We start from the raw sequence: 16,116 nt of genomic DNA, 5'->3' as shown, positions 1-16,116 counted from the left end.
AAATTCCAGGGCCTGAGCCAAGGAAAATTTAGAAGTGACCCAGGAGTGGTCATGGGGTCCTGACACCCAGAAGAAGTCACCTTGATGCCCAAAAGGGGGCCCAGACAGGGAGTGCTGCTAAGCAGGGCATAGAAGATCTGCAAACCCAAGCAGAGCTTACAGGCCACAGCCCAGTAACCAGCCTGGCCTCCAACCTGCACAGGATCTGAGGTCAAGATGGCGCTGAGGTCAAGATGGCCCTGTGCAGGTGACGAGGAAGGCAGGCCAGACACCACTTGCATTTCCAGGAAGGCCAGTGACAACTCTGGCCAGTGCTTTGTGAGATGTCTGGAACCTTCCAATTCTCCCAGCTGCTGTCCTCCTGGGGTTCAGCAGTGACTCCCTTAAAACATGGAGAAAGGAAAGGATGCAGGCCTGTTGGAGGACTTTAAAGAGGGCCAAGGAGCCACAGCAAACCCTGCCGAACTCCATATCTAAGAGATGGAAGAAGAGGAACCAGAAGGAAGAGAGGGTGAAGTGGCTGGAAGTGAGAGAAGGGTCCAATTCTCTGTCTGGAGACAAGTGGGACTTGGGGTGACCCTGCAAGATGGCAGCTGGCAGAAAGTAAAGGGCACTGACAGAAGAGCCCACAGCCTTGAGTTTGAATCCACTGCTTATGGGCTGTGTAAATTTTGATGTTGCTTCTGCTCTGAGCCTTGGATTTTCCACCTATAAAACCTACTTTATGGGTGGCTGTGAGCATTGAATGAGGTCAGATCATCCCATGCAACCATAGGTTAGCCATCTGTGTTTTTGCAATATGGTAGTTTCCCATTCCCATTTGCATAGCACATGTTTATTTCCACAGTGTTTCTATGTGCACATGATTCAACTCAGTCCCCTTATCTTTCTCCTAACAGACTGCAGAACTGCTGAGAAAGATCTCGTCTGTTCACAATCTACCCTCAAAATACACAGGTAAGAAGCCAGGCCTGAAACATCTTGTCTTTCAATGCAGTGACAGTGGGTACAAAAGCCAGGCAGTGACACAAGCATTTTGCAGGGAGTTGCAAAAGGAAACACGAGATGGAGAAAGCAAAATAAATAGATTTGAAGGATGGGCTAAGGAACTTTAAAGAGAGGTATGCTCCAGGGCATAAGAAATGTATGAGAATCTGCAGGGGCAGATATTAATCTCATGGCAATTTTTCCTGAACAATTCGAGGAGGGGTAGAAGGATTACCTAAGGACCCAGGGCTTTTGTGCCAAGAAGTATGATATATTTTGGAAACAGATAGCTTTTAGAATTTTTCACTGTCTGGATTTCAAAAAATTATTCATAATGGAGTAGGGATATACTCTTGTAACCACAGCTGCCAAGGGGCAAGGACCCTATTCCATGAACAGTCCTTCTGTTCACCTCAGCCCTTAAATGAGGTTAGACGGCAAGGTAGAGCTGGAGGGTTTGGGAACAGAGGCTGGAGGAGCTGAACTGCTGCATCGATTAAAAAAGTAAATGTGCGAGGACGTTCTGAGACATGCTACAACATGGATGAGCCTTGAGGACACCATGCTAAGCGACGTAAGCCAGGTACAGAAGGATAATGTGTAAGACTGTATGATTCCACTAATATGGTGGACCTAGAGTTGTCAGATTCAGAGACAGAAAGTGGAATGCCAGGGACTAGGAAATGGGGGGGAATGGGAAATTATTAATGGATTTCAGAGTTTCAGCTTTGCAAAATGAAAAGAGTTCTGGAGATGCATGGTGGTAATAGTTGCACACAATGTGAATGTAGTTAATGACACTGGTGTGTACACTTCAAAGTGGTTTAAATGGTTAATTTTGTATTATGTATATTTTACAAGAAAAAAATTGGAAAAAATTAAAATAACGTGGGCTTTCTGGGGGCAAACTGGTGGCAGGGTTGAGGACAGGGCAGGGGAAATTCAGCGAGATGGCAAGGGGCATAGGTTTTTGTTTGGTTTGGTTTGGTTTGTTTTTTTTGACCACACCACACGGCATGCAGGGTCCTAGTTCCCTGACCAGGGATCTAACCTGTGCCCCCTGCAGTGGAAGCGCGGAGCCCTAACCACTGGACCGCCAGGGAATTCCCAGGGCATAGTTGTTGTTGTTATAAATTTTATTTATTTATTTATTTATTTTTGGCTGTGTTGGGTCTTCGTTGCTGCGCGCGGGCTTTCTCTAGTTGAGGCGAGCGGGGGCTACTCTTCGTTGCGGTGCGCGGGCTTCTCATTGCAGTGGCTTCTCTCGTCGCGGAGCATGGGCTCTAGGCACACGGGCTTCAGTAGTTGTGGCACGTGGGCTCAGTAGTTGTGGCTCACGGGCCCTAGAGCACAGGCTCAGTAGTGGCACACGAGCTTAGTTGCTCCGCAGCATGTGGGATCTTCCTGGACCAGGGATCGAACCCGTGTCCCCTGCATTGGCAGGTGGATTTTCAACCACTGCGCCACCGGGGAAGCCCCAGGGCATAGTTGTTATACGCGATGCTGCCACCAGGGAAACATCCCCAGTGGAAGAGTGGCCAAGGACTTTGAAAAACAAGGTGATCTAATATTGACCATGAAGCTGTTTGCTGGGTTCACAGAAAATCCCCATCCAGCCCCTGATCTTGATCGAAGGCTGCCGTGCACAAGTTTTGTGTGAAAGGGGTCATATGAATTGATGTGGGGGAATGGGGGCAGTGCTGGAAGTATAGAGTGGAACCACAGTCCGTGGACTGAACTGAGTCAATAAAAGTAGGAGCTCAGAGCCATAGGTGGCCATGAAATTGTAAATACTCAATGCCGACCTCCCCACCCCATCCCAAGCAATTTGCAGAAATCTCAAGGAAGACATTGGATTTTCCAGAGGGTCAAAGTCGTCTTCTCTATATCTTAAAGGATAGAGACACCCCAGTTGCATCTGGGTCACATTTATATAATGTCCCTTTCCTTCTTGATCTTGCCAACCACCATTTTCCTAACCATATGCTCTTCAGGAATGTAACCACAACTTTTGGTGAGGGTTGCTGTTCGTAAGGCAGCCAAGTACAGCAGATAGGAGCAGGGATTCTAGATCCAGACATGTTGCGTTTGGATCCTGGTTGTCACTTACTGTGTGGCCTTGGACAAGCTAATTCACCTTTCTGAGCCTCACTCAGTTTATTCATCTATAAAATGGGAGTGATTCTCTACCTCATAGAGCTTTGGGGAACATCAAACACAGTACCATATATAAAATACGTACAACAATTCACATAGTGTTCTATGTGAACTAGCTAGTACCTAAGTCCTGCCTCAGTGCCTGGTAGGAACTCAATAATTGGTATGGATCAGTATTGTAAAGTGGCCTGTGAGTTCCCACCCTCTGCTCTTATCTACCCAGAACCCTGGGAGACTTGGCTCAGGGATGAGCAGAGCCCCATCTACCACCTGCCCTTCAGTCCTCTGGAACCTAACAGAACCAGGGGAGCCCCACATGGGGAGGCTTTCTCCAAGGGAGTCAGGATGGTTTGGTACAGCTCATCCCGCCTCCTGGAGCAAACTACCCAAGCACAGACCTCCCGGTAGGAGAGCGGAACTGTCCTCTTAAGGGGAAGACAGTATTTTAATAGGCTCCATGTGATAGGAAAATCGGTATTGCTGTTGAGGAGGTGTGGGCCGAATCTTTGAACTCAGGGGCTCTTCTTGAGTGAGGTGGGCAAAGTGGTGCGAACTCCTCAGCCCTCTGCCTTTGGCTTTGCCGCCTTCTCTTCTGGGTTCTGGCTGGAGTGCACGCGAAGAACTTGTGCTTTCCCAGTGTTCTCTGGCAGGGGGCGGGGAGGGGGAACACAGCAGGTAGGAGAGCGTGAGGGGCCAGGCCCCTACCTGGGAGCTGCCCAGGAGATCTGGGGAGACCCCTTCTCCCCGCCAGGCCCTGGTGGATGTGTGCGTGCCTGGGTCAGGCCAGGCTTCCGCTCGGGCTCTCCTGGCAACCTGGGAGGGGTTGACTCCCTTCCCCCAGCCTCACCACCCTCTTCTACATCCAGGTCACAGATGTCTGAGCAGTACCTACTCTGTGTCAGACACGCTGCCCGGCACACAGGACCCTTTACAGTCTAGTGGGGGAGAACAGTGTACATCGAGAATACCTGTCCTCTCCTCTCCCCTCCAACCTTCCTTCCCCTTCCCCCGCACCCCGCTCTGGTCTAAGGTACCCCCTCCTCCCTGGTCTCCCTCATCCCCTCTGGGACCCCACAGTCCATTCTCTACACAGCAGCCAGAGGGGTCCCACCACACCCTGCTGAGAACCCTCCAGTGAGCCCCATGCTCTCTTTATGAGACCACATGCCTGGCCTTTCCCACAGGCCGGCTCTGCCCACCTATCTCATTCCTTACCACTGTCCCCAACCCACAAGGCTCCGGCCACCCTGGCCTGCCTGCTCTTTCACCAACACACCTGGCAGGTGGAAGCCCTGCTCGCAGGCTCTCCCTTGACCCAGAGAGGGCTGGATCCTTCCTGCCTTTCGGCTCAAGGGGCCCTCTCCCCACCCTGCCAGTCCTCCTGATTCTGCCATCGCCCTGTCATTTTCCTTAGGTCACCCATCTGCCTCAGGTGTCTTTGTGGTCTGCACTCCTCTCCCTAGGATGAAGCTCCACGGCAGCAGGAACTCGTCTCCAAATTCTCCCCCAGTGATCCCAGAAGCTAGCGCTTGGGTACTAATTAAGGATCTGCTGAACGAATGAGTGGATGGATGGATGGATGGATGGATGGATGGATGGATGGATGGATGAAATGAGCCGCTTCTTTGGGCAGGGCCCCATCTCCAGGGGGTCCTTGTATTCCCTGAGGAATCTAGCCATGGTGGGCCTCTGTGAGCCCCCAGTGACCTGCTATGTGGACTCTTACCTGGTTCTTCGCATTTTGATAGAGGTGGTGTCTTCGTCTTCTTCAGGGATTGGCTAAAACCAACACAAGGAGAGGCTGGGAAGGTCAGGCTGGAGCCATGCAGCCAGCCGAGTGGCAGGGTGGGCAGGGAGGTGGCGAAGGTGCCCCAGGGAGAGGCAAGAGCCACCCCTCCTGAGAGCCAGCAGGTGTCTGTCCAGGGATGGCCCCACCCCAAGCAGGACCCCAACAACTGTGACTCCATCGCCCGCTGTGGCCACAGGGAACCAAGGCCCTTCTGTAAGGAGCTGTAGAGAGGCCACTGCCCCTGCCCTCCCTTGGCCTGCTGCTTCCCTGCAGACGGGAAGACTTCCTGTGTGAGTGGAGAAGACAGAAACCCTGCTTCCCTAATGAATTACTGAGGAGCATGGATAACATTCATATCTTGTATTGACTTTGCACTCAGCAAGCCTTTTGATGCACCCGATGTAATTTTTCCTCCCTATGATTCCAGGAGAGGGTATTTTGAGAAGGTGAACAGAGGCTCACAGATGGGAGGTGGCTTGCCTAAGGTCACAGTGAAGCTGGCTTACCACTGTGCCACCCCTGGTCTCAAAGTGGAAAAGAAAACCAAGTCCAGGGCCAGAACAAGCACCCACACCTTCAGCACATCCAAGCCAGCACAGCACGCCGCCCCCTTCTCACCAATCAGCCCACCCGCGCTCCAGCCACTCCCAAATTTAACATTCCCTAACGCTTCCCATTTCTGACTTCCACTCCTGACTTTCCCCACCCTCTCATTTGCTTGTTCAAATCCTATCCATCCCAGCAGTGTCCCCAGGCGCTATCAGACATACTTAGGGGATTGTTGGAAATACACATCTCCGCGTTCACCCCCACCCTACTGTGTGACAATCTCTAGGCATCTGTCTTTTCAATAAGCTCCCTGGTGAATCTGAGCGCTGCTGGGCTTGGAAGTCAGATAAGCCTAAGTCTGAACCCCAGCTTTTCTGCTGCCCAGCTGTGTGATTTGGGGCTGTCATTCAACTGTTCCTGAGCCTCAGTTTTCTCATCTGTAAAATGGAGGTAATACTGCCTCCGTGGGTGGCTGTATGGACTAGAAATGTGTTAAACACCCAGCGGTGTCAGGCAAACATAGTGGGCACTCAGGATTGCTGGTCCCATGGCTGACACTCAGGCCCCACTCCCCCGCTGTGTGCGGACTTCCCTCATCTTCCCTTTCCCCAGCTCATCATTAATCCTTCTCTCCAGCCATGCAGAGGACTTAATACCGGCATAAAGGTACTTCTGCCTGCCTTGTGTCACCATTCCTTCTCTGCTTGTGTCTTCCTAAAGACCAAGAGCTCCTGAAGAGATAGATGGGGCTTACCCAGCCCTGTCTTGCTATAACTGACACAGGTCACCCCCTCAGCATCCCCACAGCTGGCCCCTGGAGTCTGGTCTGGCAGAGTAAGCTTTCAAGCCGCATAGGTAGAACTGGGGGGGGGGGGTCCGGGGGAGAGCACGGGCCTCTTCCTCCAGGACAGGCTTAGGCAGCCCAGGCTCTGGCCAGCACCAGGCTCCCTCCTCTGGCCTCACTGGCCTCACCTGGGAGGACAGGTGGCTGAATGTTAGGGAGGAGAGGGGCAGCTGAGGGGTGCGAAGCCCACCTGTAGGGTAGCTGTTGCCTCTCTTGAAGTGGTTCTTGAATTTCCTGGAGCTGGTTCAGGAGTTTTTCTGCTGGGATGGAGACTAGGGCCTGGGGAAGGAGCTGATCCACTGCTGTCTGCAGGAGGCCTAGTGCCACGTCTTTCTCTGTAAGCACAGGTGGGGGAGAATCCTCAGGGGCAAGACCTCGGCCCCCATCCTGCCGCTAGGTGGGAAAGTCAGGGAGCAGGGCCTCCAGCTCTCCTGCCCAGTGGGGCCAGACGGCTCTCTCTAACCATCTCACATTCTGTCCTCGGGGGCCTGTGGGGAAGGCCACACTTCTCTGGCCCCTGTGTGTGCAGCGTGCCTCGGCCTTCCACACCTCTCTCGAGTGTACCTGGTTCTTGGTCCACCTGCCACCACGCCCCCTGGCCCCCTGGGAAGCCTGCTGGGGACCCGCCCTCCCCTCCCTCCACTCTCCCGTCCAATCAGTTCTCTGACTCTCATCATTCCTCACCCTCCCGCCCCAGTGAGTATGTGTACGTCCATTTACGTGTTCATGTGCACGTGTGTGTGTGCTCTCATGTACGTGCATTTGCATCTCTGTGCATGTGCGTTTCCCACAGTAGTAGATTAAAGGCCGAGTCTGCTAAGTATGGTCTTTGAATGTCTCCCTCCCAGGGGCCGAGGCCTGCGGTCAGTGTGGAGGAGGGGGTCCCCTCTAAGGAGCAGGGTCCTGGAAACCCTGCTGAGGAAAGTGGAGGAGGGAGCAGTGACATTGTCTAGCTGGAAGAGATTAGTTTGGGGCTCCAAAAAGGAGGAGAGGCCCCCGTGTAAGGCCCTGGGGTGGGAGCCGAGTGACACCTGAGTCCTGCAGAAACAGTGGACACAGCCCTCAGCGGTCTCCACTCAGATGAGGTTCTGGGCCTGGGACTGTGTCCTCACCCTTGGGGGGCGCGTAGAGTAGCCAGAACTGGATAGCATTCAAGGAGTCTGTTTGCAGGATTTGAGAAAGCAGCTCCAGGATCTGTGGGCAGGAGGACAGGCCGGGGTCAGCTTGGCTGGACAGCTGCCTCCCCCGTGAAGTGGTCTCCCAGAGCCCTTGCTTGGCTAGACGGGTCCCCACGATGGTCCCTGCCTTCCCTCCGCATGGGACTTTACACTTTGTAGAAAGCTTTCTCTGCCTACAGCCCTGGAGGAAGATTGTTAACCTCCCACTGGGCAGATGAGGCATCTGAGGCCTCGAGAGAGGAGGACACCTCGCAGAATCACCTCAGAATCAGACACCTGGACCCCTCATCCCTGAGCCCTACTTGGGCTGGTTGTACCCCAAAGTCCCTCACTGGGAAGGCAGGGTCAGGGCTGGCCCATCAGCTCCTCAGAGACGCACCGAGTCCCGAATGCTTGGGTCCTTGGTGTGGGGATTTCAGGGACCCCATGGGCCTCCCTTCCCTGAAGTTCCCAAGTTCAGAGATAAGAGATGTTAGCAAAGAGGTGGGGTGATCCCCGTGGGCGGCATGAGGGTCGGAGTCAGCTGGTTCTGTGCCCTGCTCGGCCGGGGGCTCCTTCCCACCCAGAGCCATGTGTTCTTCGCTCCCAGCCGCCTTCTCAGCCTTCTCAGCCTCCAGCATCTTTGCTACTTCAGGGCCCTTTCCCCACAGTGTCCTCCAGTCAGGGATCATCAGCGAGACATCCAGCTGTGTCTTGGAAGGACGATGGGGGCTCCCTAGGCCAGGCTGCTGCTGGCGGCTGTGCCTGTGTGGAGCTGGGGCCCACGGGGGGAGGCGGAGCCCCCGGAGTCCTAGGAAAGCGCTTGGTGGTCAGTCTCCCCAGGACCCGAGGGGCGCTGTCAGTGCCCAGCAGGTCTGCCTCATCCCTCGCAGAGCGGGAGCTGGGCCGGGCTTCTCCCCAGGCCTGTGACTGCTAGGCTGCCCACCCTCATCCCCGGGTACCCGCCCCCTGAGGTGACCCCCGCCCCCATCTGCCCGGGGTCCCTCTCCATTCTCCGCATCCAACTTACCTGCCCTGTGCCCCCTCCCCACAGGACCTGAGAACCTACTTCCAGGGAAGGTGAGGCCGCCCTATAGTGGAGAAAGCACTGTGTTCTAGTCCCTGCTATGCTGCTCCCTCTCCGGGGACCTGGGCCATGGGCTGTCACCCGGCAGGGCCTCAGCCTCCCCATCTGTGGAATGGGGTCCTGTCTGCTCTATCTATTCCCTGAACTGTCGTTAAGGCTCCAAGGGGACTGCGTGCTTTAAAGCACTGGTCACAGGGAAGGTGTCAGGATGCTGTCATGGTCTGGCCTCTCCTGGAGAACGTGTGCGCCTTTGAACAGAGACTCTCACTGCCTCGCCCACCAGCACGACCCCTGCGTACCTCTCAGGCCCCCATGGGACACTCGAACACGGAGGAGGGGGCTTTATGCTTCGCTGCAACACAGACCAGATGGCTCCAGGGTGTGGGGAGGTGGCTGCAACCAGCCTTGCAGGCTGCGGGGGGCAGCAGCCTGGGCGTGGTGAGGACACGCCAGGCAGGGCCTCCGCCTCCAGGCTTCTCATTCCGCTGCCGTGGCTCCCTTCACTAACACGTCCGGTGCCGCAGCTGGACCAGACCTTGTGACAACGTGTCTGTGCTCCCAGTTTGGCTAAGTCATGGAACTAAGGTCCCGAGAGGGAAAAGAACTTAGAGAGGGAAAGGCTCAGACGGAAAGCTAGAGGCAGCTGGGGATTGGAATCCAGGCTTCTGACTCCCAGGTCTGGGGTTTTCGAGCTTCATGGTCTCAGGCACGAGCCTCCCTGGGAGAAGCCAGGCTTGAAAGCAGTTTTCAAGGGTCCTAGTTGGATCCCTGTGAGCCTGGGAGCAGGTACCACCATGTTCTCTGCCCTCAGACTAGGGCCTCTGTAGGGTCCACAGCCCCCAACCTTCCCAGCGCCTCACCAGCAACTCCTGATCCTGTAGGATGAAGGTCTGGTCTCCTCCATCTCTGCTCGCAGGGTGGTTTCGTATGCCCTGGCGGGAGTGGTGGCGGGCCATGGGCCAGGTGGAAGCAGGGATGAGCCTACCAGTCTCTGCTGAGTACTTTGCCTCTTTCTCCCGCTGAGGCTCCTCCTTCTGCTGAGAAAAAAGCAGCCAGAGACTTTAGGCAGAGAGGGAGAAAGAGGAGAAAGCAGAGGGGACAAGGGGGAAAAGAAGAGGAGGAGGCCAGGGACCCAGGATATCAACCAGGCCAGCCCGACCCTGTCCTAGACCCCTTTTGCCAGTGGGGTGACCCTTCCATTATAGCTATTGCTCTTCCTGCTGGAATTTCATTGAATGTTGGCTCCCCACCATGGTTCTCGGGTGGTCCTTGTACTTCTTCTTGGGTAAGCCCTCCCTATGCCCCTCCCCCCAGCCCATCAGAGATTTGAAAACAGTATCCTGCCTTGGTGTAGGATACTGTCCCCCACGGCTTGCCATCCTTTCTTTGCCCTGGGAAACCTTCCTGAGCCAGGCCTGTGGGCACAAGGCCTAGGACCTCCTGCCCCTGGAACTCCAGTTAAGACTGGTAGTATCCTTCTCCCCATTTTAAAGATAAGAAAACTGAGACCCAGACAGCTTAGCTGAGTTGCCCTGAGTGTCACAGCGAGTTAGCTGCAGAGCAGGGACGAGAACTCTGTTGCCCAAGAAAAGGGCAGGACCAGACTCAGCCACAAAGGTCTGGGCCTGTCCTAGGACCAATTTCAACCACCTTCAAGCTGCCTCCCACTTGTCCTTATTGGTTTAACAGCAAATAGCACCCAGGAGGCCACCCCCGTTCTGTGTGAAATTCTTCAGGGATTTTCCACTCCTTCTCAGATTAGACACGAAACTAAGTTCAGAAATGAGAAACAAGCTGATCTTGCCTACGTCCAAAGTCAGCCCTTCTCCCACCTTCTCCCTCACTGCTGCCCACTTGTACCCTGTTCTTTAGCCTTCTGGTCTCTAAAGATGCCCTGCATTTTCCAGCTTGTGAGCCTTTATGCTGTGTGCCTCCACTAGGTATGCCTCTCCCCATCTGCTTCTAAACTATGAGCCCTTCTTGGATTTCTCCACCTGGTACGTTCTGTCCTCTGAACCCTCACTGGGACCCTCTCCCTTGGGTTGAATTCATGGGCCCCTTCCCCTGTGCCAACAGTAGCGCCTCTCAGGAAGGCTCGCTCTACGCTGATCTGCTGGAAGCCACGTGGGAGGGATTTAGTTACAAAGGAGTGAGTCCATTTCATCTCCTCTCAGACAGCTGCTTTGTTCTGCACCCACCTCCTTGCTCTTCAGCTCATTCTCCTTGGTGAAGACGGCCACCCCGGAAGCCAGGTCTTTCAACTCCTTCTTCCAGGCCTCTGGGAGGAGGGGACGAGATCCGGCCAACTGATATCTGGGGCTCTCCTCCTTGCCCTCCCTGTACACTGGGGGTGGGGAGGACTGTAGGGGCCCCTCTCCTCCCCGTCTTCCTGCCCTGCATCTTAAAGGGAAGGGTAGTTTCACAGGGGAGGTGGTGCCCTTGAGGGAAGGAGTAGGAATCACACCACTGGTGGGTTGGTGGGTGTGGTGGCTACTGATGTTGGTGTCCTAGCCTGTGGCTTTACTGGGAGATGCTGGAGAACGTTTGGCTACATGTACCAAGATGTTTGTGATTTAGTCTAGCTTTGCCTCTTTTCTTTTTCTTTTTTGCTGTACGTGGGCCTCTCACTGTTGTGGCCTCTCCCATTGCGGAGCACAGGCTCCAGACGCGCAGGCTCAGCGGCCATGGCTCACGGGCCCAGCCACTCCGCGGCATGTGGGATCTTCCCGGACCGGGGTATGAACCCGTGTCCCCTGCATCGGCAGGCGGACTCTCAACCACTGCGCCACCAGGGAAGCCCTAGCTTTGCCTCTTTTAGGAGCCCAAAGCCAGGACAGAGATTCAGTCGATATGCTGGGGCAGTGACTCCTGGCGAGGCTGGTGATGAGCACTGCAGCAAGCCTTCCAAGCCCCTCGCCCCTCCCCCGGGATCCTCCCCACCCTTAAGGGAAAGGGAAAGGCTTGGCAGAGCAGAGGCCTCTGAAACGCTGCCCTCCCCCTCTGCCCCCCAGCACACTATCGATGGCTGATTGTTCTGATTGGCTGGTGCCTGAGCACACAGGTTACGAAATACAGTATTTCCAATAGTGTTCCTGGCTAGAGCAGTAAGTCACATGACTGTTGCCCAAATCTGCTTGTCCTCTGCTTGTTATGACTGCTCAGACACATCAAAGCCAAGCAGGGGTGCATTTCTGAGGACCTGGGGTTGGGGAGTAATGCAAATGCAGCTGCCTGAGGAAATAAGGAAAACAGTGGGGTTCCCCACCAGACCCCAGTGACCTAAGAGCAATGGCCCTTGCCTTCTCAGGCACCCACCCAAACCAGGCACAGGTATAACCCCAAGGTAGAGGGGCTGTGGCCCAAGTACCCACCAGAAGCAAGCCAGGGATCCCGATTGGACTGCGGGTCTCCAATGGGGGCCGAGATGGTGGGCATCCCGATCAGAGAGCAGGGTAAGAGTGTGGCTTGAGGTGAGGCGGCCAGAGAGGACTTGTCCCTGACAACACAGACAGGCTTCCCGGTGAGATCTGTGAAGGGTGAGAGGCTGTGGAAAGGGGGGCCTGAGTGGACCCCAAGAACTCCGGGGGGCTGGGAGGAGGCTGGTGATCAGGGGCAGCACTTGGCCCACTTCTTCCAGTAACCACAAGCCCCAGAGATGGCGAGAGCTGGGAGGGCCTCTGTAACCACTGCGACCTTACCCCTGGGGACACTTAGAATGGCAGCGAAAGGATGTGCTCAGGGTCACGCAGTGAGTCAGGCAGAGGTCAGACAGGAACCCGGGCTTCCTGAGACCCTAGTCCTGGGGTCCTTTCGGTGTTCTGTGACAGGGCGGGCAAGTGCAAGTGTGAGCACACAGAGGCAGGCAGCTTAAAGAAGGGGATGTGGGGACGGGGGCATTAAGCCACAGTTTGTGATGAGAGGGGCCTGGACTCAGATCACAGAGAGAGACCCTCTGGATAAAACTTCATGCCATCTGTCAGCCTTGCTGGGCTGAGTGCATGGCAGCCTGGAGGTGGTAAGAGACATTTACATGTGAGGACCCTCTGGTCTAAGGTTTGTGTGATGTTATAACATCATTAGTTAAGCTTTGGGGAACAGCGTGGTTAGGACTTAGCGTGGGTGCTCACTCTGTCTTCCTGAACACTTTCCTTTGGTGCCAGGACCCCTCACTCTCCTGGGTCCTCCTAGCTCACCAGCCGCTCGGCTACTGCTTCCTCTTCATCTCCTCAACCCCTTAGCCTTGGGGTCCCCAGGTTCATGCCAGGTTCTCATCCCCTGCATCTACATGGTCCCCTGATGATCCCATCCAGCATGCCACTTCAAATACCACCGCCATCTGAGCGGCTCTCACGTTGGCATCTCTGCCCCAAATGGACCTGACTGCCTACTCGATACCTCCCCTCGGACTTCTAAGAGGCATCGCACATGTTGCATCTCCCACGTCCCAGACCAAACCCCTGACCCTCCCCACCCTCCACTGGCCCCTTCTGTGGGCTCCCCTGTCTCAGCCAGTGCGACTCCAGTTTTCCAGTTACTCAGGCCAAACACCTGGGAGTCAGGCTGCCTCCTCTCCCCTCTCGTACTCTGTTTTGAATCTGTCAGCAAATCCCGTTGGCCTTACCTTCTGTATATCTCTAGAGCAGGGACACTAACTCCTCCACTGCTACCTCCCCAGTCCAAGCCACCATCCATTCAAAAGCCAGTAGATCCCTTCTGCTACTTCTTTGCTCTCAACCTTCCAGTGGCTCCCGTCTGACTAAGTGAGATGGCTTAAGGGTGACCACGGTGAGCTCCAAGGCCCAAGGGATGTGCGCCCGGCTGCCTCTCTGTTGCGTCTCCTTTCTCCCCACTCCTGACTCTGCTCCAGCCACACTGACTTCCTTGCTGTTCCTCCAACAGAGCCAGGATGCTCTTGCCTCAGGGCCTCTGTCCTTGCTGTTCCCTCTGCCTGGGACACTCTTCCCCTGAGATCTACATGGGTCATGCCCTGTCTTCCTTTATTCTTTGCTCAAATGTCATGCTTTTGGTCAGGCCTCCCCGTATAGCCTTGGCACTTACCACATCTGACACCTTACCTACTTCCTATTCTTCCCCACCAAAGAGTCGGCTCCGTGAGGGCAGGGACTGTCTGTCTCGCTCACTCTCATAACCCCAGGACCTAAAAAACTGCTTGACCCATAGTTCGCACTCATTAGATATTTGGTGGATGAATAGTGGAGTGGATGAAATGGCCTGAGTTAGACAGGAGAGTGCAGCTCTGCAGGAGAAACTTCCTCTCTTTCTCTGATTTGTAAAATGGGAGAATCGGCAATGACGTAAATCCTGTAGGGCTAGGCAGTCTGCCCTTGGACCCCCGCACCCTGCCCCTGACTCAGGTCGCGTCTTGGCTCGGCCAAGCGCGGGCTGGGTCCTCCTTTTCCAGCACGCCTTCCCCTGTCCCCAACTCCGGCCAGGCTCTGGCCTCCCGCAGCCCTACCTTGGATGTGGGTCACGTGCTGGGGCTGGGGGTGGAGCCGGGAGAAGAAGGGGTGATGGCTGAGGTGGCCGAAGCGGTGGGCACCAGGAGTTTGGGGCTTGGAGGTCCTCAGTGCCTCTCGGATCAGCTTGAAATCCACGATCCCTGGGATCATCAGTTCTTTCTGTGGCCCGCCGTCCGCGTTGCTCCTTGGCCTGCACCCTGACTTCTTCTCGGGTTTTGGCTCAGCCCTTGGCCTGAAGGAGAGGGTCAGGGAGAAGCAAATGGAGCCCCCTGGCAGCGGTGCCCACCTGAGCTTATTAGAATCCATTCCTGAGATGCTCTGAAATCTGGTTTCCGGGATTTCACCGCCACCCCCGTGACACCAAAGCTGACCCTCCCCCAGGGTCCTTTCCCAGCCATGCCATCCAGCCCCAGGGACCCTTCTGTCTTCCTACAATGCCTGAGCAGGGAGCCAGGACCCCAGTTTTCTCTCAGAAACCATTTCTAAAGCCAGAAAGAGAAGCCATAGACCCACCTACTCATCCAAATACCTGGACTGGAGCAAAGGTACATTATATACACCTCCAGGGCCAGGGGGCTGACCCTAGCATGGGCCTCTCCCCAAGCCAAACTGTTGGCAGCCCAAGAGAAGCCAGCTATAGGCTGTCACCATCCCCCCTTGCTCTCAGGGGAAGTTTTGGCCCAGACTCAGCGTCCAGGGGCCAAAGCTGGCGCCAAGGCCAGATTAGGCCAGCGAGTCCTTTTCCCGTGGGGGCCCCTCCCGGGAGATGCAGAGGTGACAGGGCGGCTGTCAGGGCTGCGTGGCTGCAGGGAAGCCTCAAGCTTTGCTTCGCTTCGCTGGAGACAAGCGTCTCAGGTTCTCTGTCTTCCACCCGCACCCCTTCCCTCTCCTGAGGACGCTGTGCTTCTGCCCCTGGAGGAGGCGATGGAGTAGGTCCAGCGAGGATCCAAGGTGGGCTGCTATCCGCCAGGGGCCTGGTGGGACCACCTGCCTGCTCACTGTCTGCTTTCCCTTCCGGTGGTCCTGGCTGAAGGGAGTCCCTCTGGAGGAGTATAGATGGACTCTGGATATGCTAAGCAAGACGTTTTGCCCCGGGACCCTCTGCAGATCTCGCTGACCAGGCCCCTGAGGTTCCTGTTCCGTCCTCGATTCACCTGTAAGGGGTCTGGGACTTAAAGAAATAAAGCAAACCTTCCCTGAAAGTCGCTGTTAGCTGGCCTCCCCTACCCCCAACTAACAGAAGAAGTCAGCCCCTGAAAACCCCTGGAACTTCTGTGCTCCTGCCCCCTGCCTGTGACTCTCTCCCTACCCAGGAGGGGCCCTGCTGGTGACTTTGCTAACTCAGGCCTGAGAACCCACTGGGGGCCTGGCTGATGACAGTGGAAGGTGATCTCCACTTGGACCCTCAGTTTGCTGAGTTCTTTTGTCTTCTGCCCACCCCGGCCCCCTCCACCTCCTTGGTCAGCAGGGAAGGCATTTGGGACCTTACCTCGTCAGTGGATGCTCTGCCAATTGGGTCCTCACTTCCGTAGCCATTGTAAGGCATCTAACAGAGTAAGGACCGGTGAATTTAATACTAGTGTTGAAGATGGATAACAGGAACTCTTGTTGACTGGTAGTAGGAGTGTAAACCGGAACAGACTTTAGTGGAAAAAATTGGCAATATCTTATAAAATTGAACATTTGCATGCCATATCATTCAGCAATTCCTCTTCCAGAAATATACCCCAGAGAAACTCTTACAGATATGCAAAGGGGGCTATGTGTAAGAAATTCAAACCAACATTGTTCAAATTAGCAAAAACCTGGTGACAATCTAAATGTCCAGTGGCAGAAGAATAGATAAATATGCTGTGGTCCATTCAGATGATTGAACATTACATTGCAACAACAATGAATGAACCACAGCTACACGCAACAACATAGATGAATCTTACAAATGTGATGCTAAGTCCAGGAAAGCAAGTTGCAGGAGACCATGTAGCCTGAGATGCTTTTTAAAGATAAAGTTCAAAAGCGAGCAAAATTAGAGGACTTCCCTTGTGGCGCAGTGGTTAATAATCCAC

At 54.9% G+C, this 16,116-nt stretch overlaps 1 protein-coding gene across 1 annotated transcript; it reads right to left on the bottom strand.

Moving 5' to 3' along the window:
- Window positions 1-3,701: 3,701 nt before the first annotated feature.
- Window positions 3,702-15,586, bottom strand: TBATA (thymus, brain and testes associated). The gene is made up of 9 exons (XM_060092095.1): window positions 15,540-15,586; window positions 14,047-14,282; window positions 11,942-12,097; window positions 10,769-10,848; window positions 9,431-9,604; window positions 7,439-7,520; window positions 6,517-6,661; window positions 4,871-4,923; window positions 3,702-3,787 (listed from the first exon to the last, which is right to left on the bottom strand). Exons 1-9 carry the CDS (start codon window positions 15,584-15,586, stop codon window positions 3,702-3,704), a joined length of 1,059 nt encoding a protein of 352 aa, XP_059948078.1.
- Window positions 15,587-16,116: the final 530 nt, after the last annotated feature.

Source organism: Mesoplodon densirostris, chromosome 1 (genome assembly GCF_025265405.1).
Source record: "Mesoplodon densirostris isolate mMesDen1 chromosome 1, mMesDen1 primary haplotype, whole genome shotgun sequence".
Taxonomy (NCBI): Eukaryota; Metazoa; Chordata; class Mammalia; order Artiodactyla; family Ziphiidae; genus Mesoplodon; species Mesoplodon densirostris.
Note: the sequence above shows the minus strand (reverse complement) of the source record. Positions and strands in the feature narration are given on the sequence as shown.

Excerpts from the sequence above, each read along its gene's own strand:
- TBATA (XM_060092095.1), bottom strand. The coding sequence starts at position 15,586 with ATGGCTACGGAAGTGAGGACCCAATTGGCAGAGCATCCACTGACGAG. Across the intron at positions 9,605-10,768 it reads ATGAGCTGAAGAGCAAGGAG|AAGGAGGAGCCTCAGCGGGA; the intron begins GTGGGTGCAGAA and ends TTTTCTCAGCAG. Across the intron at positions 3,788-4,870 it reads ATCAAAATGCGAAGAACCAG|AGAACACTGGGAAAGCACAA; the intron begins GTAAGAGTCCAC and ends GCCCCCTGCCAG.